Consider the following 23,384-nt stretch of genomic DNA (forward strand, 5'->3'; position numbering starts at 1 on the left):
AAATGAGCTGTTGATGATCTAAAATGTAAAAACTAAAATGCAACATATATCACTAGGTCTAAAAAGAAAGGAAATAAGATAAGTCCCTGGAGACATAAGTGTTAGAGATATAGTCAAATTTATTTTTTCTTGTAATTGATATATAGCTCTGGCTTAGGATCGCCTGAGACTAGGTGGTTGATGTTTGTTCATAAAATAGCATATTTAGTTGTTGTAGATGAGTCTTCAACAAACTTTAGTTTGATCGAAGCTATATATTTTTAATTTATGTGTCTTGTGATGTGCCAAGTGTTAATACGAAACCTTCTACTCAAGACAAAGGGTGACCTTTCACCATAAACTCTAGTCTCATGATTTGTCGCATGAAAAAATGACGTTGTGCGCCAGCAGGATTAGAACTTGTGACGTATGCCCACGCACATAACTCCTCTAATCACTCCACCCCAAAGTTACTTATGTCTAAAGGGCATATACATTTGATTTTCGGACTGCAAAGGATTTCAAATGGCAAAACTATCATCTACGAAGCTGTAGTTCTCATCGAGATCTACAGCTTTGGTCTTGGTTGTTTTTAGGTTGTTTGGACAATTCAAAAAATTGAATTTAAATATAAGAGAAATTCAAACATAATTTTGGATGGTATTAGATTTCAAATGAAAAAGTTATCAACTACAAAGTTATAGATCTCATCGATACCTAAAAATTTGGTACAAAGATCCGCTTCATCTGACTTGATTTGGAGAAGTTATTAATTAATTTTACTATGCTGCAACATGGTCATCACCGCCAGCTCATAAGTCAAACTGACGGTGAAAGTGATTTTCACCGTCGCTTCACGTTACGAACCAATAGTGAAAATAGGGCAATCATCATTGCTGGATGGTAACACAGACCGACAATGATGAGGGACTATCACCAACGGTTCGTGTTACCAACCAGTGGTGATAATTGCCCCCATTTTCAGCGGCGGTTCGTAACACGAATCGGCAGCGATGAGCATCAAAAAAGATTTGGAGCAAATTGGCAGTGCAAACATCATTGGAGATGATGAATTTTGTAGTAGTGCAGGCTCTTCATCATCAAAGGTGAGAAGCACTCCAAGTCTATGTTCTATGAGAGATAAACATGTCATCCATGCTATGCACAATGCATGGCTGGTAGGCTTCCTTGATGCCTCTATGGCCATTCCTGATGTCTGGATTAATGATAAGGATGACAAAAAGATTGTGTACAAGTCGAACCATGTGTATGCCAAGTGGCTGGCTAGAGACCTGCATGTTCTTAGGTACTTGCTATCACCCTTTCTAGTCAAGATTGGCACAGGTGGTGGCAACTATATGGAATTGCAGCTCAAGTATGAAGAGGGCTCGGGGCCATCTATGCCTCGTAAACTCGTGCCATGGTTATCAACCATAGGATCGTGCAGCAACTTCCTAGAAGGGAATAACCCTAATGATTGCTAAATATATCAGTAGATGAAGGTGTTAGCTGGTGTGTTGACAATTATTGTCAAGCCCCTTGATGTTGAAGAATTTGTTTGGTACATTGTTACTGACTTGGACAAGGAATATAACCCTATTGTTTCTGAAGTTCTTGCTCATGTTGAACCAATTTCTATTGGAGAACTTTATTCAAATTACTTAGCTACAAGCAATATATTGATTCTTGTACAGTGGAGGTTCCCATATTCATACACAAATTCTTCATCGCGTGGTGGTATTCATGGAGACAATTATTTTGTCCATGGTGGTAGCCGCGACTCAAACTATGTCAGCAACAATAGAAGCCACCCATACTTTCTCCAACAACACGAGTGGAAACTAACCTCACAGCAATACTAGATACCATGTTTGCTTCAAGGAGGACATTCATTTTGCCTCACATTGCTGGCACATATTCAAAGAGAACTTTGTGCACGATGAATGAAACGTTGTTGTTGCACCATCGTTCTATAGCTTGGATTCGATGTAGTATATACAAATCAACACTGGTGCCACAGATCAACACCACTAGTGAGTAGGAAAAGCCTACAATGAGTGAGAAGTATGGTGGCAATGACCAGAGATCCATGTTGCAAATGCTTTAGGTATGGAAATTAGATATGTTGGTCCATCTACTATGCATACAGTGAGTAGGAATCTTGTTCCCAAAGATGTTCTTCATGTCCCTAACGCTTCAAAGAATCCAATCTATGTGCATTAACTTCCTACCGATAATAATGTTTTTTCAAAATTTTCACCAAAAGACTTTCTAGTTAGAGTGTAACAAGGAAAACACTTATGCAAGGGAAATGTGGATGCGGCCTATACCCCCATTCCATGTGGTTCACTTTGGTTAGGACACCCTTCTTTTTTCCATTGTTCAGAATACTTGTTAGAATATATTTATACAAGTGAAAACAAGAAACAATCTATTTTGATGCATGTCCAAAAGGCAAGAGCCATCTATCGCCCTATCCTACATGTACCAATGTTTAGCTTGTGTTTCATGATGTTTGTGTCAGGCTACTAAATTAATTAGTAAGTAGAAAACGATGTCATGTTTACTGATGATAATAGTAAATTTACCAATGTTTATATTTTTAAGCACATGTCTAAAGTATTTACGGTCTACCATGATTTTCAAACCTTAGTTGATAGATGATTTGATAAAAAAATCATTGCTGTACAAACAAATTAGGAAGGAGAGTATGGAAGCCAACACTCCTTTTCACTATTAATATTAGTGTGTCTCACGGTTTTGAGACAACCGCGGTGATAATTATCACCGCCAGCTTATGGGCTAAGAGGTCCCTTTTGGGTAGTCCACCGACGGTGATAAACATTTTCACCGCTGCCTTGGCGTATCTAGCGGCGGACATAGTACTGGCCTTCTCCATCGCACCGTGCGTGCGACTAGCGGTAGAATGTTTTAGCACCGCCGGTGATTCGTACAATACGCAATGCAATAAGAAATATGCGGAGATTATAATTTTTTGCCGCCGGTTTTCAGATGGAAGGACACGCCACCATTACATCCGGCGGTGAAAGAAACTACCACTTTTGTGCGCCTTATGATCTGGTGGTGAAAATCACAAAATGCATCACGTGCCATGTCGGCAGTGATAAGAAGTTACCAACTAGTGGTGATAATCGCCCCCATTTTCAATAGCAGTTCGTAAGACGAACTGGCAGTGATGAGCATCACCAAAGGTTTGGAGCAAACTGGCGGCGAATGTATCATTGATGATGATGAATTCTGTAATAGTGTAGGCTCTTTATCATCAGTTGAGTGAGAAGCTCTCCAAATCCATGTTTTATGCAACATAAACATGTCATCCATGCGGTACACAATGCATAGCTGGTAGGCTCCCTTGATGCCTCTATGGCCATTCCTGATGTCTAGATCAATGATAAGGATGACAACAAGATTGTGTACAAGTCGAACCATGTGTATCCGAGTGGCTGGCTAAAGACATGCATGTTCTTAGCTACTTGCTATCACCCGCTCTAGGCAGGATTGGCATAGGTGGTGGCAACTATATGGAATTGCAGCTCAAGTATGAAGGGGCTCGAGGCCATCTATGCCTCGTAAACTCGTGCCGTGGTTATCAACCGTAGGATCACGTAGCAACTTTCTAGAAGGGAACCTCTCTGTCCTTCAGGTCTCGGAAGCGAAGAGAATAGCAGAGTCCATTGCATGGTTGGCTCCGGTTTAGCAGGTGATGGGGTCCATGACACAAGATCGGGTCATTTCTGTCATTTTGTTGTTGAACCCTCAGCACGATCAGTCCTTATGGTGGTCATGTTTGTTAAAGACTGTTTTTCTTATTATCTATGTACTCTACTTGTATTCTTTCAATCCATGCGAATTGTTGATAGTGTGCAGATTAAGGGCGTGTTTGGTTTACTCCTAAAATTTAGTCACATAAATCAGCTCCTAAAGTTTAGTCACCCCCTGTTTGGTTTGGTGGACTAAAAGAGACTAAAAGAGTCATTTTAGTTCCTTTTAGTCATAGTATTTAGATCAGTGACTAAAAGGTGAGGCGTCTGACTAAAAGGTGGGCTTTAGTCCTATTTAGCAACACTTAGATGGCTAGTTGGCTAATACACTTTTTAGTCTCATTTAGTCATAGTGTTTGGGTAAAAGTGACTAAATAGTACTAAATGAGACTAGATTTAGGAGGAGTGAACCAAACACCCCCTAAACCAGCGGCAACATAGGCATTGGACTTGTCTTTATGGGTGCTCGGAAGGGTTACCAATATATAAATTGGTTCAATACGAGCAAAAACTTCAGAAACAATAGGATTATATTCCATGTCCAAGTCAGTAACAGTGTACCAAACCAATTCTTCAACATCAAAGGGGCATGACAATAAATATCAACACACCGGCTAATATATATATATATATATATATATATATATATATATATATATATATATATAGAGGGAGAGTATATTCTGTAGTCACCTCCATTTACGATAATTTTATATACTAATTTAGTATAATGTCAATACATATTTACGATAGTTGAGTTACTATAACACATGGGGATATTTAGCATAACGTTATAGTAAACCACTTAGTAAGTAGTTACTATAATCTCGTAAATTAACATAGTAATTATCGTAACTCAAAGTGACTACAGAATAAGTTATTTTGTAGCCAGCTACAGGGTAGTAGTTCTATATATATCCCCATGTGTTATAGTAACTCAACTATCGTAAATATGTATTGACATTATACTAAATTAGTATATAAAATTATCGTAAATGGAGGTGACTACAGAATATACTCTCCCTCTATATATATATTAGCTGGTGTGTTGATATTTATTGTCATGCCCCTTGATGTCGAAGAATTGGTTTGGTACATCGTTACTGACTTGGACATGGAATATAATCCTATTGTTTCTGAAGTTCTTGCTCGTATTGAACCAATTTATATATTGGTAACCCTTCCGAGCACCCATAAAGACAAGTCCAATGCCTATGTTGCCGCTGGTTTAGGGGGTGTTTGGTTCACTCCTCCTAAATCTAGTCTCATTTAGTACTATTTAGTCACTTTTACCCAAACACTATAACTAAATGGGACTAAAAAGTGTATTAGCCAACTAGCCATCCAAGTGTTGCTAAATAGGACTAAAGCCCACCTTTTAGTCAGACGCCTCACCTTTTAGTCACTTTGAATCCAAATACTCTGACTAAAAGGAACTAAAATGACTCTTTTAGTCTCTTTTAGTCCACCAAACCAAACAGGGGGTGACTAAACTTTAGGAGCTGATTTATGTGACTAAATTTTAGGAGTAAACCAAACACGCCCTTAATCTGCACACTATCAACAATTCGCATGGATTGAAAGAATACAAGTAGAGTACATAGATAATAAGAAAAACAGTCTTTAACAAACATGACCACCATAAGGACTGATCGTGCTGAGGGTTCAACAACAAAATGACAGAAATGACCCGATCTTGTGTCATGGACCCCATCACCTGCTAAACCGGAGCCAACCATGCAATGGACTCTGCTATTCTCTTCGCTTCCGAGACCTGAAGGACAGGGATCTCGTCCACGTTACATTAGAGCAACAGAGCTCAACAAGAAGCAGAGGAGGAGGCTGCAGTTTCACTATGCCAGCAATCAACTGCTATATTATCCTAGTCTGAAATTATGCATACCCAGGAGACATCAGCCACTAGTGCAACAGTAAGGCAAGATAGCAAAACAAAAATACTAGGGAGCCATACTTTTTAAAACGCAATTCATATATCAGTATTGAAAGCTCAGAACTCATTTCAACATGACTAGATAAAATGTTACTGTTTGTGCAGAACAATTTTATTTGCACCTCTGTTGGAAACCCGCTGAATACTACATCTGCCATAAAAAAATGCACTAGGTTATATACCCTTTACCTGTACCAATCAAACCAAATATGCAAAATTCAGAATTATTTGAGAGCAGCAGGTCGTGCGTCTCTGTCATCCGAGGAGCTGCATACCTCCAAATCTGAAGAAACAGAAGAAACTAAGCAAGAAAATAGTGAGGTAAAAATCTCCAAAAAAATTTGTTTGAAACATGCTCACATGCTGACCGCCGAACTTTTTGCGTTCTCTCTTTGTTGATTGCCGTGCATGGAGGACGAATTTGCATAATTAGCAGTATACAGACGGTTGAGGCAAAGCGTGTAACTCACAGGTGACGTTCTTTATTCATATTTGTTTGTATGTATATATAGGTCAGAACAAGAGAATACGTCCATTCATCCAAAACGCTAATATACTTTAATCAACTCTGATAGAAACAGCTTAAAGAACCCCGCGTTAATCAAGTAGTGGCTACCACTAGGCACTAGTACGGCTGCTGGTGTGCGCAGTCGAGGTTGGCGCCGGCGTCGACGTTGAAGATCTGGCAGTACCTCTGGTAGAACCCAATCCGGTTGTTGACTCGGGCATCGTCGGTGCGATTACACTCTAGCCCGCCGTTGACGATGTTGGTGACGAGCCCGAAGCCGGCCGTCCGGTTGGCCGCGGCGTCGGCGGCCGTCGGGCGATACTCGCCGACCATGACCTCGTGGCACGACGGCTTGGGCCGGCGCGGCGTCATCCAGAACCACAGCGCCGTTCGGAACGCGGTCTCGGAGCAATTGGCCACCACCTCCGGGTTGCGCAGGCCGTCGAAGCCCAGCGCCTGCCCCGCCGGCCCGTAGTTGAAGTTCCAGGACAGCTGGATGGGGCCCCGGCCGTGGTAGGACTTGCCCGGGTAGCACGGCCACTGCTTGTCCGTCGCGTCGCAGTAGTTGCTCGCCGGGCTGATCTCCTCCTTGTAGCACAGGCCCCACGCGTACTGGCCGTCCGGCGCCGTCGCCCAACCGCCTGTGGTCTCGTGAGAGATTTGCGCGAAGAAGGCCGCGACCTCGCGCTTGCGGGTGCTGAGGTCGCCCGTGGCGGCGAACTTGGGGAACGTCCTAGCGGCCTGGATGAAGGAGGCGTAGGTGTAGAAGCCCTTGGCGGGGCAGGCGGCGTCGTCCTTGTGCAGGAACAGGGAGTTGTACAGCTGCTCGCTGACGAGGGCCGCCACAGTGGCAGGGGCAGGGGCAGGGCTCCAGTGCCCAGGGCCGTACCTCGCTTCCGCTACGCGGATGACGCTGCCGGAAGCAACAAGGAAAGCGACCACGGCGATCCACGAGGCGCCGTGCACGGCGCAAGAATACGCCATTGTCGTCGATGATGACTGCGATCAAGTTGCGAGTAGTGTCACCAGTGATCTAGACCTAGTGCGTGCGTGCGGTTTGTATTGGATGACGGAATGAGTGCTGGAGCGGCATGTTCGCACAGGCGTGCGCTACATATAGAGGTGTTCTGCTAGTGGAGCGTCGGGACGCACGGAAGAGACAAGGACGGCCGGCCGATGGTGGATGGTGGTGGTGAGGTGACTGATCTGATGGGTGCACTGGTCCACCGCGCCATCGCTGGTTGACTTGATCTTGCAGATCTGAGGCTGCCATGCATCGTTGTGCGAGCCGGTCACTTGAAAATGGACAGAATGGAGGAGAGGGGACAGAGGCCGACCAAGCTGAAGCAAAATACAGGAGCTTGTTGCGTTTTGAATTGGTATTTGTTGCCCTTCTCTCATTCTAAGTCACTGCTCAATCTCTTGCCGGACCAAGTCTTGAAGATCATGCACAATTGTATAGATTATAGATTAGAGATGGTAAGTGTAGTGGAGTTAGTAGTGCGTGCCAACAAACTATTGAGCAAAATGGGCGTTCCATAAACAAATGGGTGTTTGTAGAGATTTGAACAGGTCAGCTAATAGCTCGGTGAGTGCGCCACTGCAGTTAGTGCACGATCAATCTAATGCGTCTCATCTCGGATTAACAAATGGGTGTTTGTAGAGATTTGAACAGGTCAGCTATAGCATGTTCATTTGGCTGTGGCTTGTCGTAAACGATCGTAAATTTTCAGCCGGAACAGTATTTTTCTCTCACACAAACCAGCCAGCAGTACTTCTTCACGAACCAACAACGATACGAACCAGCCAACCGAACATGCTGTTGACTATTTGACTGACGTTGGGTGGGAGGAATCGATATTTTAGTGCAAGGCCTGCTCCAAATTTTGTCACAAGCCTTTTCCAAGTAATCCATGACTAAAGAGTCCATTTGGTACAGGACGTGTTTGGCCAGGCTCCTCTCGGTTCCTGCTCCGAGCTACAGTGGTCGAGGCCAAAGCCGGAGGAACTAAAATAGGGACTCCTCTGAGCTCCCAATTCATTTGGATAGGAAACGGAAAAACGGCTCTAATGAAAACACTATAAACAGTGCACGGCTTCGAGGACACAGAGCCCTAGGAACTCTCCCAGATGGCCTCATAGATTTTCAAACGACTTCAGGAGCTGTTCTGCTGCCCATCGTACCAAAGGGTATTTTCTGGTCAGCTAAGCACGCACAGCCCCATGTTTTCTTCACATGCACGTTAGTCACACCTAAATTTGTTTTGGCCACAACTAGAACTCTACCAAACGGGCCCTGAGCACCAATCTAGGATGCGATTCTAATCTCATGTGTTAGTGAGACAACGGCAGCAAAAAAAATCCAATTAGTAAAAAAAATTGCCATCAAATGGAAAAGCTGAGTAGTTCAAATTAAGTGGTTTGAATGGTTTTACCCAATAACTAGTTCAACATTTGAAACCCAAAAACATCAGTGTTTAACATCCACAGTATGAAGAAAAAAGAAGAAGAGAAATTCAGAAATATATAGACACTGAACCTCGAATCCAGAATAAAGAGGTCGAAGAAAAGTTGGGCGTGTAGTTGGTGAGAATTACATTTAGATATACTCGTTCTGTTTTACAGCACTACTCCCAGCAGTACTTTCAGCGAGCGAATAGTGTTTTCCTCTCACAACATTTCAGCATAAGCCAAATTTCAGCGAACTACTTCTTATTCCTATCTAATAATTGTCAGATTCATTAGAATCTGCTTGGAATATAGGAATCATAAAAGAATTTTATAGGAATCACTTTAATTTTGCAGGAAAATATAGGAACAATAAAAAAATTCTCATATTATGAACAAGCCCTTAGAAGACAGAAAGAAATTGAGAGCCCAAACATGGAAAAACAGACATGCAGGCTACAAACATAATTGATGCTGCGTAAAGGACGTGACAATTGATATAAGAGCAAAGAAAAAAACACTTGCTGTGCCTATGCTCCTGTGCAAATGTAAAAATAAAAATGAAAAAACATATACAGGACACTACTACAAATGGTTCCTAAACGAGCTGCCCTTATAAATGGATTTGTAGGGGCGGCTGGTGTTATCAGCCACCCCTATAAATGATTCTATTTGTAGGAGCGGCTCTATATCCAGCCACCTGTACAAATCTAATTTGTAGGGGCCCTATATATAGACGCCGAATATTAAAAATTAAGTACTAAAATTTAATTTTTTTCAAACAACCTCTATGAAGAAATAACCAAAATAAAAGTTGTAGGTCTCGAAAAGTTAATGAACTTTGTTGTTTATAACTTTTCCATTTGAAATCATTTACTATTTTAAAATGTTGTTAGAAATTCAATTTTTAAATTGTTGAAGAACTCTTATTTCTCTTTTTAATCTCTGACTAAAACTTGTAACTAGTCTTCCTCCCTCGTACTAACTTCAAATTTGATGATTTTTTTTCTAAAATTTTCTAAAATCATGCTCTATCAATTTATTATGTTCTTACATCCATTATTTTGGTCATCTTTTCATGTGACTATGTTTTATCAATTTGAAATTTGAATTTCAAAAATGACAACTTCAAACGTCATTTTGAAATATTAAATGATTTTAGCCGAAAAAATCATGGACATAAAAGTTATATAAATGATCAAGATCTACAACTTTTATTTTGGTCATTTGTTCATCCGACATAGTGGTAGTAACATTGTTCACAAATCTTACATATCTCGAAAAGTTATAGAACTTTATAGTTGATAACTTTTTTATTTGAATTCATTTTGTTAAGGAAAACTACGTTTAAATTTTTCAAATTTAAAATTAGAATTTTTCAAATGACCTCGGATGGAGGAACAACCTAAATGAAAATTGTAGATCTCGAGAAGATATACAACTTTTTAGTTGATAACTTTTTTATTTGAAATCATCTTGTCAAAAAAATTTATATTTGAATTTATAAAATTTAAAATTTGAATTTTTCAAAGGATCTCGGATGGAGAAACAACAAAAGCGAAAGTTGTAGATTTCGAAAAGTTATGCAACAAAAGCGGGTGGCTAACCGGTGGAGGCATCCTCAGATTAAAAAATTGCTATTTTTTTGACCCGATTTCGTGATTTCTGGAAAAAGGATTTAGCCGCTCCTACAAATCAGTAGCCACCCCTACAAATCAGCTATTTGTAGCAATGATTTTAGGGACGGTTGATCAAACCGTTGCTATAAATGTTCTTAAGCCGTCCCTAAAAATCCTGGGTGACGTAACGGGAATGCAATGTACATAGCAGAGTCAAAGAGACGTGTAGAGAAAATGGGTGTCCTGTACATGAACCGGCGCCGCCGTACGCGTCGTCCAGCCCCCAAGCTGCATGCGTGCTCCAAGTGGCTAGATGAACATCGCACGCCCACGCATTTGCCCGCATGCATGAGGGTTCGGATCCGGTGAAAATGTTGCAAAATTTCTTCGCCGACCGGCATATATGTGCACGCGCAGCTTCGGACACCGCGAGGTCGCGATCGAGAGGACTAGAGGAGAGACCGAGAGTCCGAGACAATAGCCACGCCGAGACAAGGACGTGTCACACGAGTCATCGACAGTTGACACGGGATGCTTGGAATCACATCTACTAAAAGAGGTCAGAGCCCCGGCGCCTGCAACTGGTTCACGGGAAGAACCGCATAATCCATATCCGATAGGAAGAAGTGCATAATTCATATCCGCCGGATTTCACCAATCTCATATCTTACACCGCATCCGTATATAATCGGATTCGGATTATTCGTATGTGCACGGATATTAAAAATATTTTTTCAAATCCTTAAAATTCAAATTTGGAGCAGATCAGAGAAGGGGATTATCCGTACCACTTTCACCCCTACTCGTTAACCACGAGAGTTGATATGGACCGACTGATCATTGCCAAGGGAGACGCCGACTAGGTACCTGCGCCACTTGTTGAACCATGTTAGGCCGCGTGATCATCATGTGCTTGGGCGAGAGATAAATTTGTGCTGAATAAGTTTGGAATTTAAAGAAGTCATAGTTGACACCGCCAGCTTCATTCCTGAATCGTAAGCGGTGAAGGGCTGAAGGTGGCTGAATGGATTAATTAGGGTAAGCATTTTACGCGGATTGGATGGGCCAACAAATGGCAGCCCATTAGCTTTTCATTTCATTTATTCTCTTATGTTTCTTTTTTTATAAACATGTGAAGCATGTATCTCTGGACGGTCATATGTACACTTTTCTTTTCAAACACGAAAGCATTACTTGTAAGTACATGCAAATAATAAGTTCAATTTTCCAACAATCAGGCATTAGTCTTGCCACAAATTAACTCGTTTTGTATGATTAAATTAGACCCACGAGAATATTCGGTTAGATAGTTTGATGGCGAGAGATGTGTGAGGTCTTTTTTTCTCCTGCTTGTCTTGTTCTTTTTTACTTTCTAAACACTGTCCTCGTGCTTAGTCCTGTTTTTCTTCACTTAATTGTGGAACATCATATTGATACTTAATGAACAACTCAAAATATATTATAGAACATCTCATCTGTATCATATGACCATTACAAAAATACGACATACAAGGAACATGAATACCTTGAAAAAAACAGAATACATCATGGAAAATCTCAAAAATACTATGAGAGCAGGACATAATACATCATGTAATACCTAATGAATACTACAATGGTAATATAACATAATTCAAAATACACCTCATAAATACTACGAGAACAATTTATTATATTATAAAAGAAATAGTTCAATTGAATATCACCATGAGACCATAGATACCAGAAAAAAAGTCTTAGAAATATATATAGTAAAACTATAAAATAAAAGGAAATAATAATATCGTTACTGTGAGCCCTAGATATCCTCATCTCAAAGGTAGAGACCCAACTAGGACTGGGTGGGCCGAACGAGCTACATGGTATCTCAGTAACTTCATAGACAAGGAATAGACTAGATATACTTAGAACCCCAATCAATCTCTAAGAGATTCAGTCGGATCTGACTCATATTCCTTGTAACAAGAAAACAACCAAATACTACCTGATGTAAACATTGTCCCAAGACAATATAAGGAGGGGTAGGGTGTCCTATGGCCCTGTTTGGCTTACCCCATATTCGGTTTGTTCGGCTTCTTTTTTCAGCCGGAACAGTGTTTTCAGCCAGTTTCAGTCAAGTTTCAGACCAGCGAATGGGGCCAATATATTTGTTCTCAACAATCAACCCTCGCATCATCAACATCACCCACATTCCAGCGCACAATGCAATAAAAGTTGTTCTAAACTAGACGTAGAGAACCACATACCTAAATTATATTGGTGTAAACCTTTGTTCCATAAAATACCCTTATGTTTCCTATGCGCTACATTGATCCATTATTGAACGCTAAATCCTACTATAAATAGCAACAATTAAATAGAAAACAAATTAATAAAAAGGAAAAAAATAAATATACGCCAAGGGACTGTCTCACAAACGCGTCCTTGTAAGTAGCCACCACGTTCCTTAGCGTGATCGGGAATCCGACCCGGACGTCATGCGACAGGTCCTCCTTGGTTGCTTCCTATCTCCATGAAGGCCAGGGGATCTCAGCAAGAAGCCTATGGCTCCACCGAGGACATGCTTGCATCCATACTCAACGAAGAAGTCCAAGGCGTGACGATCCATGTGCCGTGCAAGTGGAGGTGCATTGGCGGCCATAGCGTCCTCCAGTCCAGTGAGGAACATGTAGAGGAGTTGCAATTCTAGGCTGCCAAAGGAGGACACACTATGTTAGAATAGTACTTCACTACCGGTTCAAAATACTCCATCACTACCGAATTTTGAACCGGCACAACCATACCGGCAGTGATGAGGATAAGCATCACTATCGGTTCCTACAAACCGGCAGTGTTCTTCAACTTCACTGCCGGTTCTTTACACAACCGATAGAGTTCAGTTCCACCAACACTGTCGGTTCATAAGACTACCCGGTAGAGTTCAGTTCCACCAATACTGTCGGTTTGTGTTTCAACCGGCAGTGTTGTGGTAAGAACCACTGTCAATTTGTGATAAGAACCGGCAGTGATGACTAAGCCAACGCTGCCGGTCTGTGGCTCCAGCCGGTAGTGCCATCATTGTCGGTTTGTTGCTAACCGTCAGTGATGTTTACGACAACATTGCCGGTTTTCTGCTAACCGGCAGTATGTCACGTTCGCATTTTATTGTTTTATAATTTATTTTAATTTATATTTTTTTGTGGAATCGGGTTTCGTTTTATATACGCTACGTAGACGACAGGACCATCAATATTAAACATTACAAATGTTACGGTTACAGTTTAAATGTTCTTATCAAAATCTCGATCCCTCAAAATAAGAAAGAAATGTTCTCGGACTTCACAGATTATGCAATGCTTCTCGGACTTCTTACAATAATCTGGCGATCCGCTCTGAGCCATACTGGTCCTTGAACTTCACGGATTGTGCGATGGAAAATACTCCATCTTTTTCTAATACCTCGGCTAAGATGAATTTTGCCAGCTCCGATTGCAGCGTGACGATCTCTATGTCTAACAGCCTTTTATGGTTATATTTCTTGCGCTGTCGTTCAAAAAAGATGATATTCAAAAAGGAATCAGTAAATCATTTTGTTGAATGATTAACAGGCATAAATGAAATAGGGATTATACACACCAACTTATCGGCTTCTTCTGATTTTCACCGATGTAGCGAAGCATTACCCACGTTACATAAAACCCGCATTCATTGTTTCCCGCCGGCTATTTTAGGTACTTCCCCTCCATTTCGACAACCTTGAATGGGACCTGCATCCCATTGATATGTCTTCTTTGAACACTAAGCAACATTAAAAAGAGAAACGTTAGAAAGCGGTATGTGTGATTAGAAAATAATATGTTATTAGGATCGCTTACTAATTCAGCACTGCCACTAGTGCATCCAAATGATGAAATGGTTTTTTCTTTGAATCCCACACCTCAATCAGATTTTTGGCAAGATTAACACAAATGAAGATAAAATAGTGGCTGCAATCATAGAATCCTAATTATCGAATAATCTTAACAAAAAAAGAAGCATAAAATTAAAAGCCAAGAACACATACTCGTAGTTATAGGCTAGAAGTATATGAGTTTTGTTCTTTATCTTGAATTCGTCGAAAACAACAATCAATCTCTGTTTTAGGTCTTCCACGTCATATCCATACAGGCCTAGACATGTCTTCTCATTGACTCGCAAGGGGTCCAAGAAGCCTATGTTATCCCATTTGCTTTTTAGAATGCAAAATTTTGTTATACACCTACATAAAATCATAGAAAGTGCTCAAAAGTTAACAATTTGTGTCCCAAGAGAGTAGTTAATTGTAATATCGTACGTGTAGGGTACTTACATAGTCCACAGCGTCAACATTTGTGTATCGAGAGAGCGTTTCTGGTATAGCTAGAACAAGCACTCCCACTCGACATCGAACTTCTCTTCTTCAGGATAATAAAAAACAAGTGGCGAATGGATAATAACCTCAAAATCAAAGTCCCCCATCTCTGTTGTTTGAGCCATGTAATATTCATGCAACTGGCGCATATATGTTGTCAAATTTTTATACTCGTGATCGGAAACCAAAAGATTGCTCCTTTCATATTTCATTGCCGGTGTTCCAGTCCCTTGTACATCATAATAGATGTTTGTGGCCTCTTCTATGGTTAATTCAGGGTTGTCTTTGATGAACTTCTGTAACTTCCTTAAATCTTCATTGTGTATTTCATCGGCTCTTGTTGTAGCATACTAATTCTGTGTTTGCCTTTCGAATTCGGACTTCAACAAAAATAGAGGCAGTGAGGCACGGAGATTGAAGAAACTAATACAATCTTCCTTCGAGATGTGTGCTGTAAATTTTCCTTCTATCAAGTTTATGACGCTGCCACTGAACGACCTTTTTCTTTTTTGTTGGTCCACTTTGGGAGCATTAGCGACCGAATCTAAGGACCTTTTCTATGACTGCGAGGATGCCTTTGATCTTGTTTTGGGCTGAGGTGGAGGAGGAGGAGGATGACGACAAGAATTTTATTTTCCCGAGGCTGATAAAGATGGAGGAGGAGGAGTCTTCTCTTTTCTCGGGGCTGATGAAGATGGAGTTGGATGAGGAGGAATAGGAGACCTCTATCTTCTCGGGGGTGATGGCAAGGGATGAGGAGGGGAGTGATCTCTGTTGGGAGATGGTGAGTGATCATCGTAGGTGGGCGAAGACTCGCAGTTGTCCTCGTCATTAGAGGACAATTAGTGGTCAAACTTAATGAAGCGCTTACGCCAGACCACTTGAGAGCCCTTGTTATGACCAAGTTTTGGCCTGTCTTTCACTACAGGGTACTCAATGTGTATCTTGTTATACTTCTTATCAAGTATTCTATCAATGCTGACACGAGCGTACCCCTGTGGAATTGGGCGGCCATTAATGGTCCCATCTCCTATAGGCTAGGCCTAGCCGAGCGCCACCTTGTCCTTTATCCATTCCTGACGGATGTACAACTTGACATTGATGGGTTCAGTGATGCCGTCCACCGGATGAGGCACATTCGTATCTTCTTCGTCGAGCGAGGTCGATCCGCAGCTGCTGCGAACCCTAAACTATGGGCTAAAGGCAGTAGGAGTAGGGTTTTGTGGTACTCCTAACCCTTTGGATAGCAAAAGTTGCTGGACTCGTGCTTCAACAGTCGCCTCAATTCATGCATTCATTCTTTCTTCCATCTCTTTTAGTCACCTCAAATACTCTGCCTCCTGATCCACTCTACCCCTTGAGCGGCTCCGATAAGTGTTAGATTCTTGGAGGAATGCTAGTTTCTAAGGAACAACACTGGTTCCTCTAGTGCGACCAGAGTGCTCCTTGGTTTCGAGTGCTTGGGTGAGCATGTCTTTCTCCCAATTAAAAGTGTGAGTCCCTTGCCTCACCTCCTCAATTACTTGGAAGATCCTCTAGATGAGTTCGCTCATGGGTTGATTTGTGGAGCTAAAGCTCCCGTCCTCTATTTGGTGTACATTCCTCCCCATACAGTATATTACTGATCTTGGCTCCCAATCAGCGGTCTCAACCTAAATGCCTTCCTTAGCAAGGCGATACATCTTTTGAAATTCTGCTTCAAATTCTAGCATCTTTTTTGCGTAGCCATGAGAGCCGAGATGATGAGGATTCATCATTTTCTGTGAGTTCTCCTTATTCTTCCTGCTCAGTTCTAAGTACTCCTCGGATAACCTGTAATCCTTGAAATTCTGCTAGAAGTCTCTCTGCTTGCTAAACTATCCACCATCAAAATTTGGCTCTTTATTTTGGAGGGCAAAATTCTTATACAATGTCCCCTTAAAATTCTTGAAGCATGTCCCCATGATTTGTTTTGCTTTTTTCTTGATGAACTCCTTGTCATACTCCGTTGGGAAAGTGAAATACTCTAAGGTCTTGATATCCCATATGTAATCCTTCTCACTTTTAGGAACCCTCCATGAGTCATCATCTTTCCCAATCCACTTCCGATACCTAATTGGGATGAAGTCCCTAACAAGTAACCTGAGGATAGTCTTGTATTTGGTCAAAGCTATAGGCGGTGAGAGTGAATCCCTGAATTCATCGAACTCAGTGATGTGCCAGTGTGCATTCCTACTAATAGGAATCTTTGACACGCCTCGCTTAGATCTGGCCTTCCTGCTACCCGAACCCTCTGGCTCCTTGGCCGGTGGAGGCTCCTGCTAGAGACACCAAGTAAGCTATGACCCTCTCAATTGATTAGCGTGTGTGGCTACATAGTCACATGATACCAAAGTTATCTGGCCATCTTGGTCATTTTGACCCAGATCGAGCAGGCTGGACGGGGTCCATGGCTGCTCGTTCTCACCGTCCTGATTGACACCATCATCATTTATCGGATCATGCGGCTCTCCTGTCCCAGCGATATCAGCTGCTTCTTGTTACCAATCTGTTCTTCGGTGATGGGGTAATAGGCGAGGATGAGTCATGGCTATGACATGATCGTAGTTAGTTTTGACTACGGACAACTACTAATAGCATATGTTCATATATATATATATATAATATGTTTAATGCAAAGTCTAATAATAAGTCCACATACAACAAAGTTAAATAATAGCATATGTTCACCTAGAACAAATTTATTGTTTGATTGACCACATACAACAAAGTCCACCTACTATTCTATGAAACTAAGCCTACATCAACTTCCAAATAAGAAAAGCAATGACCATAGCTATAAATAAAAGCATGACATCTTTCCAAGACCAAGGAGCAATTCTCCTAATCTTCACATCTCCGGCGGGTGGCTTCTCTTCAATCTCCAGTGCCAGCGGATGATTATGGTTTGCATTCATTGGACCATAGTAGGCTGGTTGCCCATGGTTTGCAAGGTAGGCTAGATGACTATAGTAGACCCTCAAAGCTTTAGCTTCTGTGTTGTACTTTTTATGTAAATTACCAGGGTAGCGATTGACTTGAGCATAGCAATCTTCCTAGGTTTGATAAATCTCAGGCATGTGACCAACATGCACTACATACCATGCCATGGTTTCCTATACATTTAAGTAAATTAGGCATGTGGTAATTGGTAGTGGTAACTCACTGAACAAGGGTTATTATTCAAGTTATATGGCAAATCTCTACTAGTGACACTTAATTCGAATCTACACTACTCTTGTTCCTTGTTTACAAATTAGAACCATTGATTTTGCCTTAGTATTCACAAACTTCATATTAGGTTGGTTGCTAAAGCATAGGTTCTTCTATTAGACCAGATCCTCGGTAAGCATGAGATAATTTAATGTGTGTTCAACATGAACAAATCCTCTAGATAAATTGAAACATATTTGAGTAACTATAACCTCACATGCGTCCCTATTTAGGTCTAAATTGTTATGTTGACAAACACAACACACAACCTCCTTTCAAAATTCACTTCTTTAGATTTCTAACAATAGGGAGGCAACCCCTTGTCCATAACCAGCAGTACACGAATAGCCAAGAAACATAATCACATACTATCACTTAATGTAGACATAAGTCAACTTTTTTCTTCTTAGAAGTGAATTGGTAAAAATGTGTTACACAAACGTTCCCCCAAAATAAGTATTACTGGATTCAAGTAAGCAGCAACACCTCTACTGATTCAAGTAAGCAGCAACACCGTGGGATATTTCATCAGACACATAGCGGGCAGTGAGCCACGCACTCACCGTGGGGGTGGGAAAGTAGTTGTCCACGCTCTCCTGAAGGCCTCGATAGTGGGAGTGTAGGCGTGGAGGAGGAGGGGCATAGTCGATGTCGTGGACAAGGAACAAGGGCATGGACGACGTGGTTCTTCGACTTGTGGTGGTGCTCTGGGGTAGGGCTGTGCTCCGGTGTGGGGCGATGCTCCAATGTGGGGTGGTGCTCTGGTGGCATGAGGGCATGGACAGCGCGGTGCTCTGGCTTGGGGCGGTGCTCTGATGTGGGGTGGTGCTTCGACATGGGGCGGTGCTCTGGCGTGGGGCGGTGGACGGTGTGGGGCGGTGCTCCAACGTGGGGTGGTGCTCCGGTGGCGCGGGGGGAGGGGTTGGCGTGCAATTGAAATAAATTTGGATAACTTCAACCCATGCCTCTTTTATACAAGTATCTCATTACTATCGGTTGTAAGTTGAAACCAACAGTGATAGGGTACATCACTGCCTGGTCACTCCCCCAAACTGATAGTGATGGGTGTACATCACTGCCGGGTCATTCCCCAAACCGGTAGTGATGTGGTATAGCAGTTATGTGTTAAGTAGGATAACTTTTCGTTTTCTTTTGAATTCCTACAACTGGCTCAACGGTTAACACCCTTTCAACTTATCCCCCAAGACCCGTGTTCAAGTCCTAGATGGCCCAAATTTTTTTGATCAATTTTATAATTTTTTTAATGACTTCGGGAAATGCCTGATCACTGTCGGTTGTAAGTCTAAACCGATAGTGATGGGGGTACATCACTGCTGGTTGTAAGTCTAAACCGATAATGATGGGTGTACATCACTGCTAGGTCATTCCCCAAACCGACAGTGATGTGGTGTAGCAGTTATGTGTTAAGTAGGATAACTTTTCATTTTCTTTTGAATTCCTATGACTGGCTCAATGGTTAACACCCCTCAACTTAGCCCCCGAGGCCCGTGTTCGAGTCCCAAGCAGCCCAAAATTTTTTGGTTAATTTTATAAATTTTTAATGACTTCGGGAAATGGGTGATCACTGCCGGTTGTAAGTCTAAACCGATAGTGATGGGTGTACATCACTACCGGGTCATTCCCCAAACCAGTAGTGATATGGTATAGCAGTTATGTGTTAAGTAGGATAACTTTTTATTTTCTTTTGAATTCCTACGACTGGCTCAACGATTAACACCCCTCAACTTAGCTCTCGAGACCCGTGTTCGAGTCCTAGGAGGTCCAAATTTTTTTGGTTTAATTTTTTAATTTATGAAGCGGCCTAAAGGTCAAAAAGAAAAAAATAAATAAATATTGGCACACATCCTATATTAGCACAGCGGTTAAGTCTCTAAACTCTGTAGCCCAAGACCCAAGCTCGAACCCGTGGGCTGGCACATTGTTTTAATTTTTTATATATCACTGCTGGTTTTCAAAATAAACCAACAGTGATAACTAGCATCACTATCGGTTTCTTCTCATCAATGCCAGTTATTTGAAACTAACAGTGATGTTTATATATATGAAAAATTTTCTTTTATATACTGAATAAATAGAAGCATATGTATTGCTATGTCGAAATGGCTTGAAATTTTTTTTGCAAGCTTACACCTAAATCAAAACCCCACACAGGATCTGAGGTTTTTCTGATCAGTTTTTTATTTATTATATTTTTCTATGTGCTGAATGAGACAAAAGAGGGTGAATTTCATCTTGGACCCAATAGATTTTTTCATCCACCTCTACAAAATTTTTATCCCTAGGGCACATTAGAGCCTATGTAAAAGTTTGGCACTATTCTAAATCTTTTTATGGGTAGACTCGGTTCAACCTATAATTAAACGGTGTCGTTGCGCGAAAATTCAATTAAACCTCAGAAAGTAGCAAACTATCTCTGAAAAATCCCAAACTTGGTGTTTCTTTCACATGTGGCATGTGTAAGCCTAAGAAAAGTTTGAGATGAATACAACACCAGAATGCCTATGAACCACAGAAACCTTGATAACCTACGTGTATAGTCATGGTTCGATGAAAAGGCACATGTACCTCTGATAAGCATGTATATCCCACCTATGTCGAAATGGCCTGAAATTTTTTTGGCAAGCATGTACACCCAAATTAAGACCTCACATAGGATCTAAGGTTTTTCTAATTAGTTTTTTTATTTATTATATTTTTCTCTGTGCTGAATGAGATAAAAGAGGGTGAATTTCATCTTGGACCCAATAGATTTTTTCATCGACCTACATAAAATTATTATCCCTAGGGCACATTAGAGCCTATGTAAAAGTTTAGCACCATTCCAGATCTTTTTGTGGGTAGACTCAGTTCAACCTATAACTAAACGGTGTCGTCCCGTGGATATTTAATTAAACCTCAGAAAGTAGCAAACCATCTCCAGAAAATCTCAAATTTGGTGTTTCTTTCACATGTGGCATGTGCAAGCCTATGAAAAAGTTTGAGATGAATACGACACCAAAATTCCTATGAACCACAGAAACCTTGATAACCTATGTGTATAGTCATGGTTCGATAAAAAGGCACAAGTACCTCTGTGAAACATGTATACTCCGCCTATGTTGAAATGGCTTGAAATTTTTTTAGCATGCATGTACACCCAAAATAAGACCCCACACAGGATTTGAGGTTTTTTTGATTAGTTTTTTTATTTATTATATTTTCTCTGTGCCAAATGAGATAAAAAGGGTGAATTTCATCTTGTACCCAATAGATTTTTTCATCGACCTCCATAAAATTATTATCCCTAGGGCACATTAGAGCCTGTGTAAAAGTTTGGCACCATTCTAAATCTTTTTGTGGGTAGACTTAGTTCAACCTATAATTAAACGGTGTCGTCGCGCGGAAATTCAATTAAACATCAGAAAGTAGCAAACCATCTCCAGAAAATCTCAAACTTGGTATTTCCTTCACACGTGGCATGTGCAAGCTTGAGAAAAAGTTTGACACAAATACAACACTAGGATGCCTATTAACCACAAAAACCTTGATAACCTATGTTTATAGTCATATTCCATGAAAAGACACATGTACTTCTGTGAAGCATGTATACTCTGCCTATGTAAAATAGCTTGAAATTTTTTTAGCAAGCATGTAGACCCAAATTAAGACCCCACACAGGATCTAAGGTTTTTCTGATTAGTTTTTTTATTTATGATATTTTCCTCTATGCCGAATGAGACAAAAGAGGGTGAATTTCATCTTGGACCCAATAAATTTTTTCATCGACCTCCATAAAATTCTTATCCCTAGGGCATATTAGAGCCTGTGTAAAAGTGTATCACCATTTTAGATCTTTTCGTGGGTAGACTCAGTTCAACCTATAATTAAACGGTGTCGTCGCGTGAAAGTTCAATTAAACCTCAGAAAGTAGCAAACCATTTTTGAAAAATTTGAAACTTGGTGTTTCCTTCACAAGTGGCACGTGCAAGTCTGATAAAAAATTTGAGACAAATACGACACCGGAATGCCTTTGAACCACAAAAACCTTGATAACCTATATGTATAGTCATGGTTCGATAAAAAAGCATATATACCTCTGTGAAGCATGTATACTCCGCCTATGTCAAAATGCCTTGAAATTTTTTTAGTAAGCATGTACACCCAAATTGAGACCCCAGACAGGATCGGAGCTTTTCTGATCAGTTTTTTTTATTTATTATATTTTTCTCTATGCTGAATGAGACAAAAAGGGTGAATTTCATCTTGGACCCAATAGATTTTTTAATCGACCTCCATAAAATTCTTATCCCTAGAGCACATTAGAGCCTATGTAAAAGTTTGGCATCATTCTAGATCTTTTCGTGGGTAGACTCAGTTCAACCTATAATTAAATGGTGTCGTCGCGCGGAAATTCATTTAAACCTCAGAAAGTAGCAAACCATCTCCAGAAAATCCCAATCTTGGTGTTTCCTTCACATGTGGCACGTGCAAGCTCGTGAAAAAGTTTGAGACAAATATGACACAGAGATGCCTATGAACCACAGGAACTTTGATAACCTATGTGTATAGTCATATTCCATGAAAAGGCACATGTACCTCTGTGAAGCATGTATACTCCGCCTATGTCGAAATGGCTTGAAATTTTTTTGGCAAGCATGTACACCCAAATTAAGACCCCACACAGGATCTAAGGTTTTTCTGACTCGATTTTTATTTATTATATTTTTCTCTGTGTCGAATGAGATAAAAGAGGGTGAATTTCTTCTTGGACCCAATAGATTTTTTCATCGACCTTCATAAAATTCTTATGCCTAGGGAACATTAGAGCTTGTGTAAAAGTTTCACACCATTCTAGATCTTTCATGGGTAGACTAAGTTCAACCTATAATTAAACGGTGTCGTCGCGTAGAGATTCAATTAAACCTCATAAAGTAGCAAACAATCTCAAAAAAATCCCAAACTTGGTGTTTTCTTCACACGTGGCATATGCAAGCCTGAGAAAAAGTTTGAGATGAAAACAACACTAGAATGCCTATGAACCACAGAAACCTTGATAACATATGTGTATAGTCATGATTCGATAAAAAGGCACATGTACCTCTTTGAAGCATGTATACTTCACCTATGTCAAAATGGTTTGAAATTTTTTTAGCAAGCATGTACACCCAAATTAAGACACCACATAGGATCTAAGGTTTTTCTGATTAGTTTTTTAATTTATTATATTTTTCTCTATGTTGAATGAGGTAAAAGAGGGTGAATTTCATCTTTGGACCCAATAGATTTTTGAACGACCTCCATAAAATTATTATCCCTACGGCACATTAGAGCTTGTGTAAAAGTTTGGCACCATTCTAGATCTTTTTGTGGGTAGACTCAGTTCAACCTATAATTAAACGGTGTCGTCGCGCAAAAATTCAGTTAAACCTCATAAAGTAGCAAACCATCTTCGGAAAATACCAAACTTGGTGTTTCCTTCACACATGGCACGTGCAAG

General features: G+C 40.8%; 1 protein-coding gene, 1 non-coding gene and 2 pseudogenes across 2 annotated transcripts; 2 read left to right on the forward strand and 2 right to left on the reverse strand.

Annotated features, from left to right (window-relative positions):
• The first annotated feature begins 1,514 nt into the window (after positions 1–1,514).
• LOC136455744 (small nucleolar RNA Z247) lies at positions 1,515–1,652 on the forward strand. The gene has a single exon (XR_010759217.1). It is a non-coding gene; the product is annotated as a small nucleolar RNA Z247 (small nucleolar RNA).
• A 2,602-nt stretch (positions 1,653–4,254) lies between these two features.
• On the reverse strand, positions 4,255–4,348 carry LOC136455764 (small nucleolar RNA Z247; annotated as a pseudogene).
• A 479-nt stretch (positions 4,349–4,827) lies between these two features.
• On the forward strand, positions 4,828–4,921 carry LOC136455765 (small nucleolar RNA Z247; annotated as a pseudogene).
• Positions 4,922–6,159: 1,238 nt separating this feature from the next.
• On the reverse strand, positions 6,160–7,311 carry LOC136452018 (chitinase 10-like). Its single transcript, XM_066452684.1, has one exon. It carries the CDS (start codon positions 7,202–7,204, stop codon positions 6,338–6,340), a length of 867 nt encoding a protein of 288 aa, XP_066308781.1. The 5' UTR covers positions 7,205–7,311; the 3' UTR covers positions 6,160–6,337.
• Positions 7,312–23,384: the final 16,073 nt, after the last annotated feature.

Source organism: Miscanthus floridulus, chromosome 5 (assembly GCF_019320115.1).
Source record: "Miscanthus floridulus cultivar M001 chromosome 5, ASM1932011v1, whole genome shotgun sequence".
Classification (NCBI taxonomy): Eukaryota; Viridiplantae; Streptophyta; class Magnoliopsida; order Poales; family Poaceae; genus Miscanthus; species Miscanthus floridulus.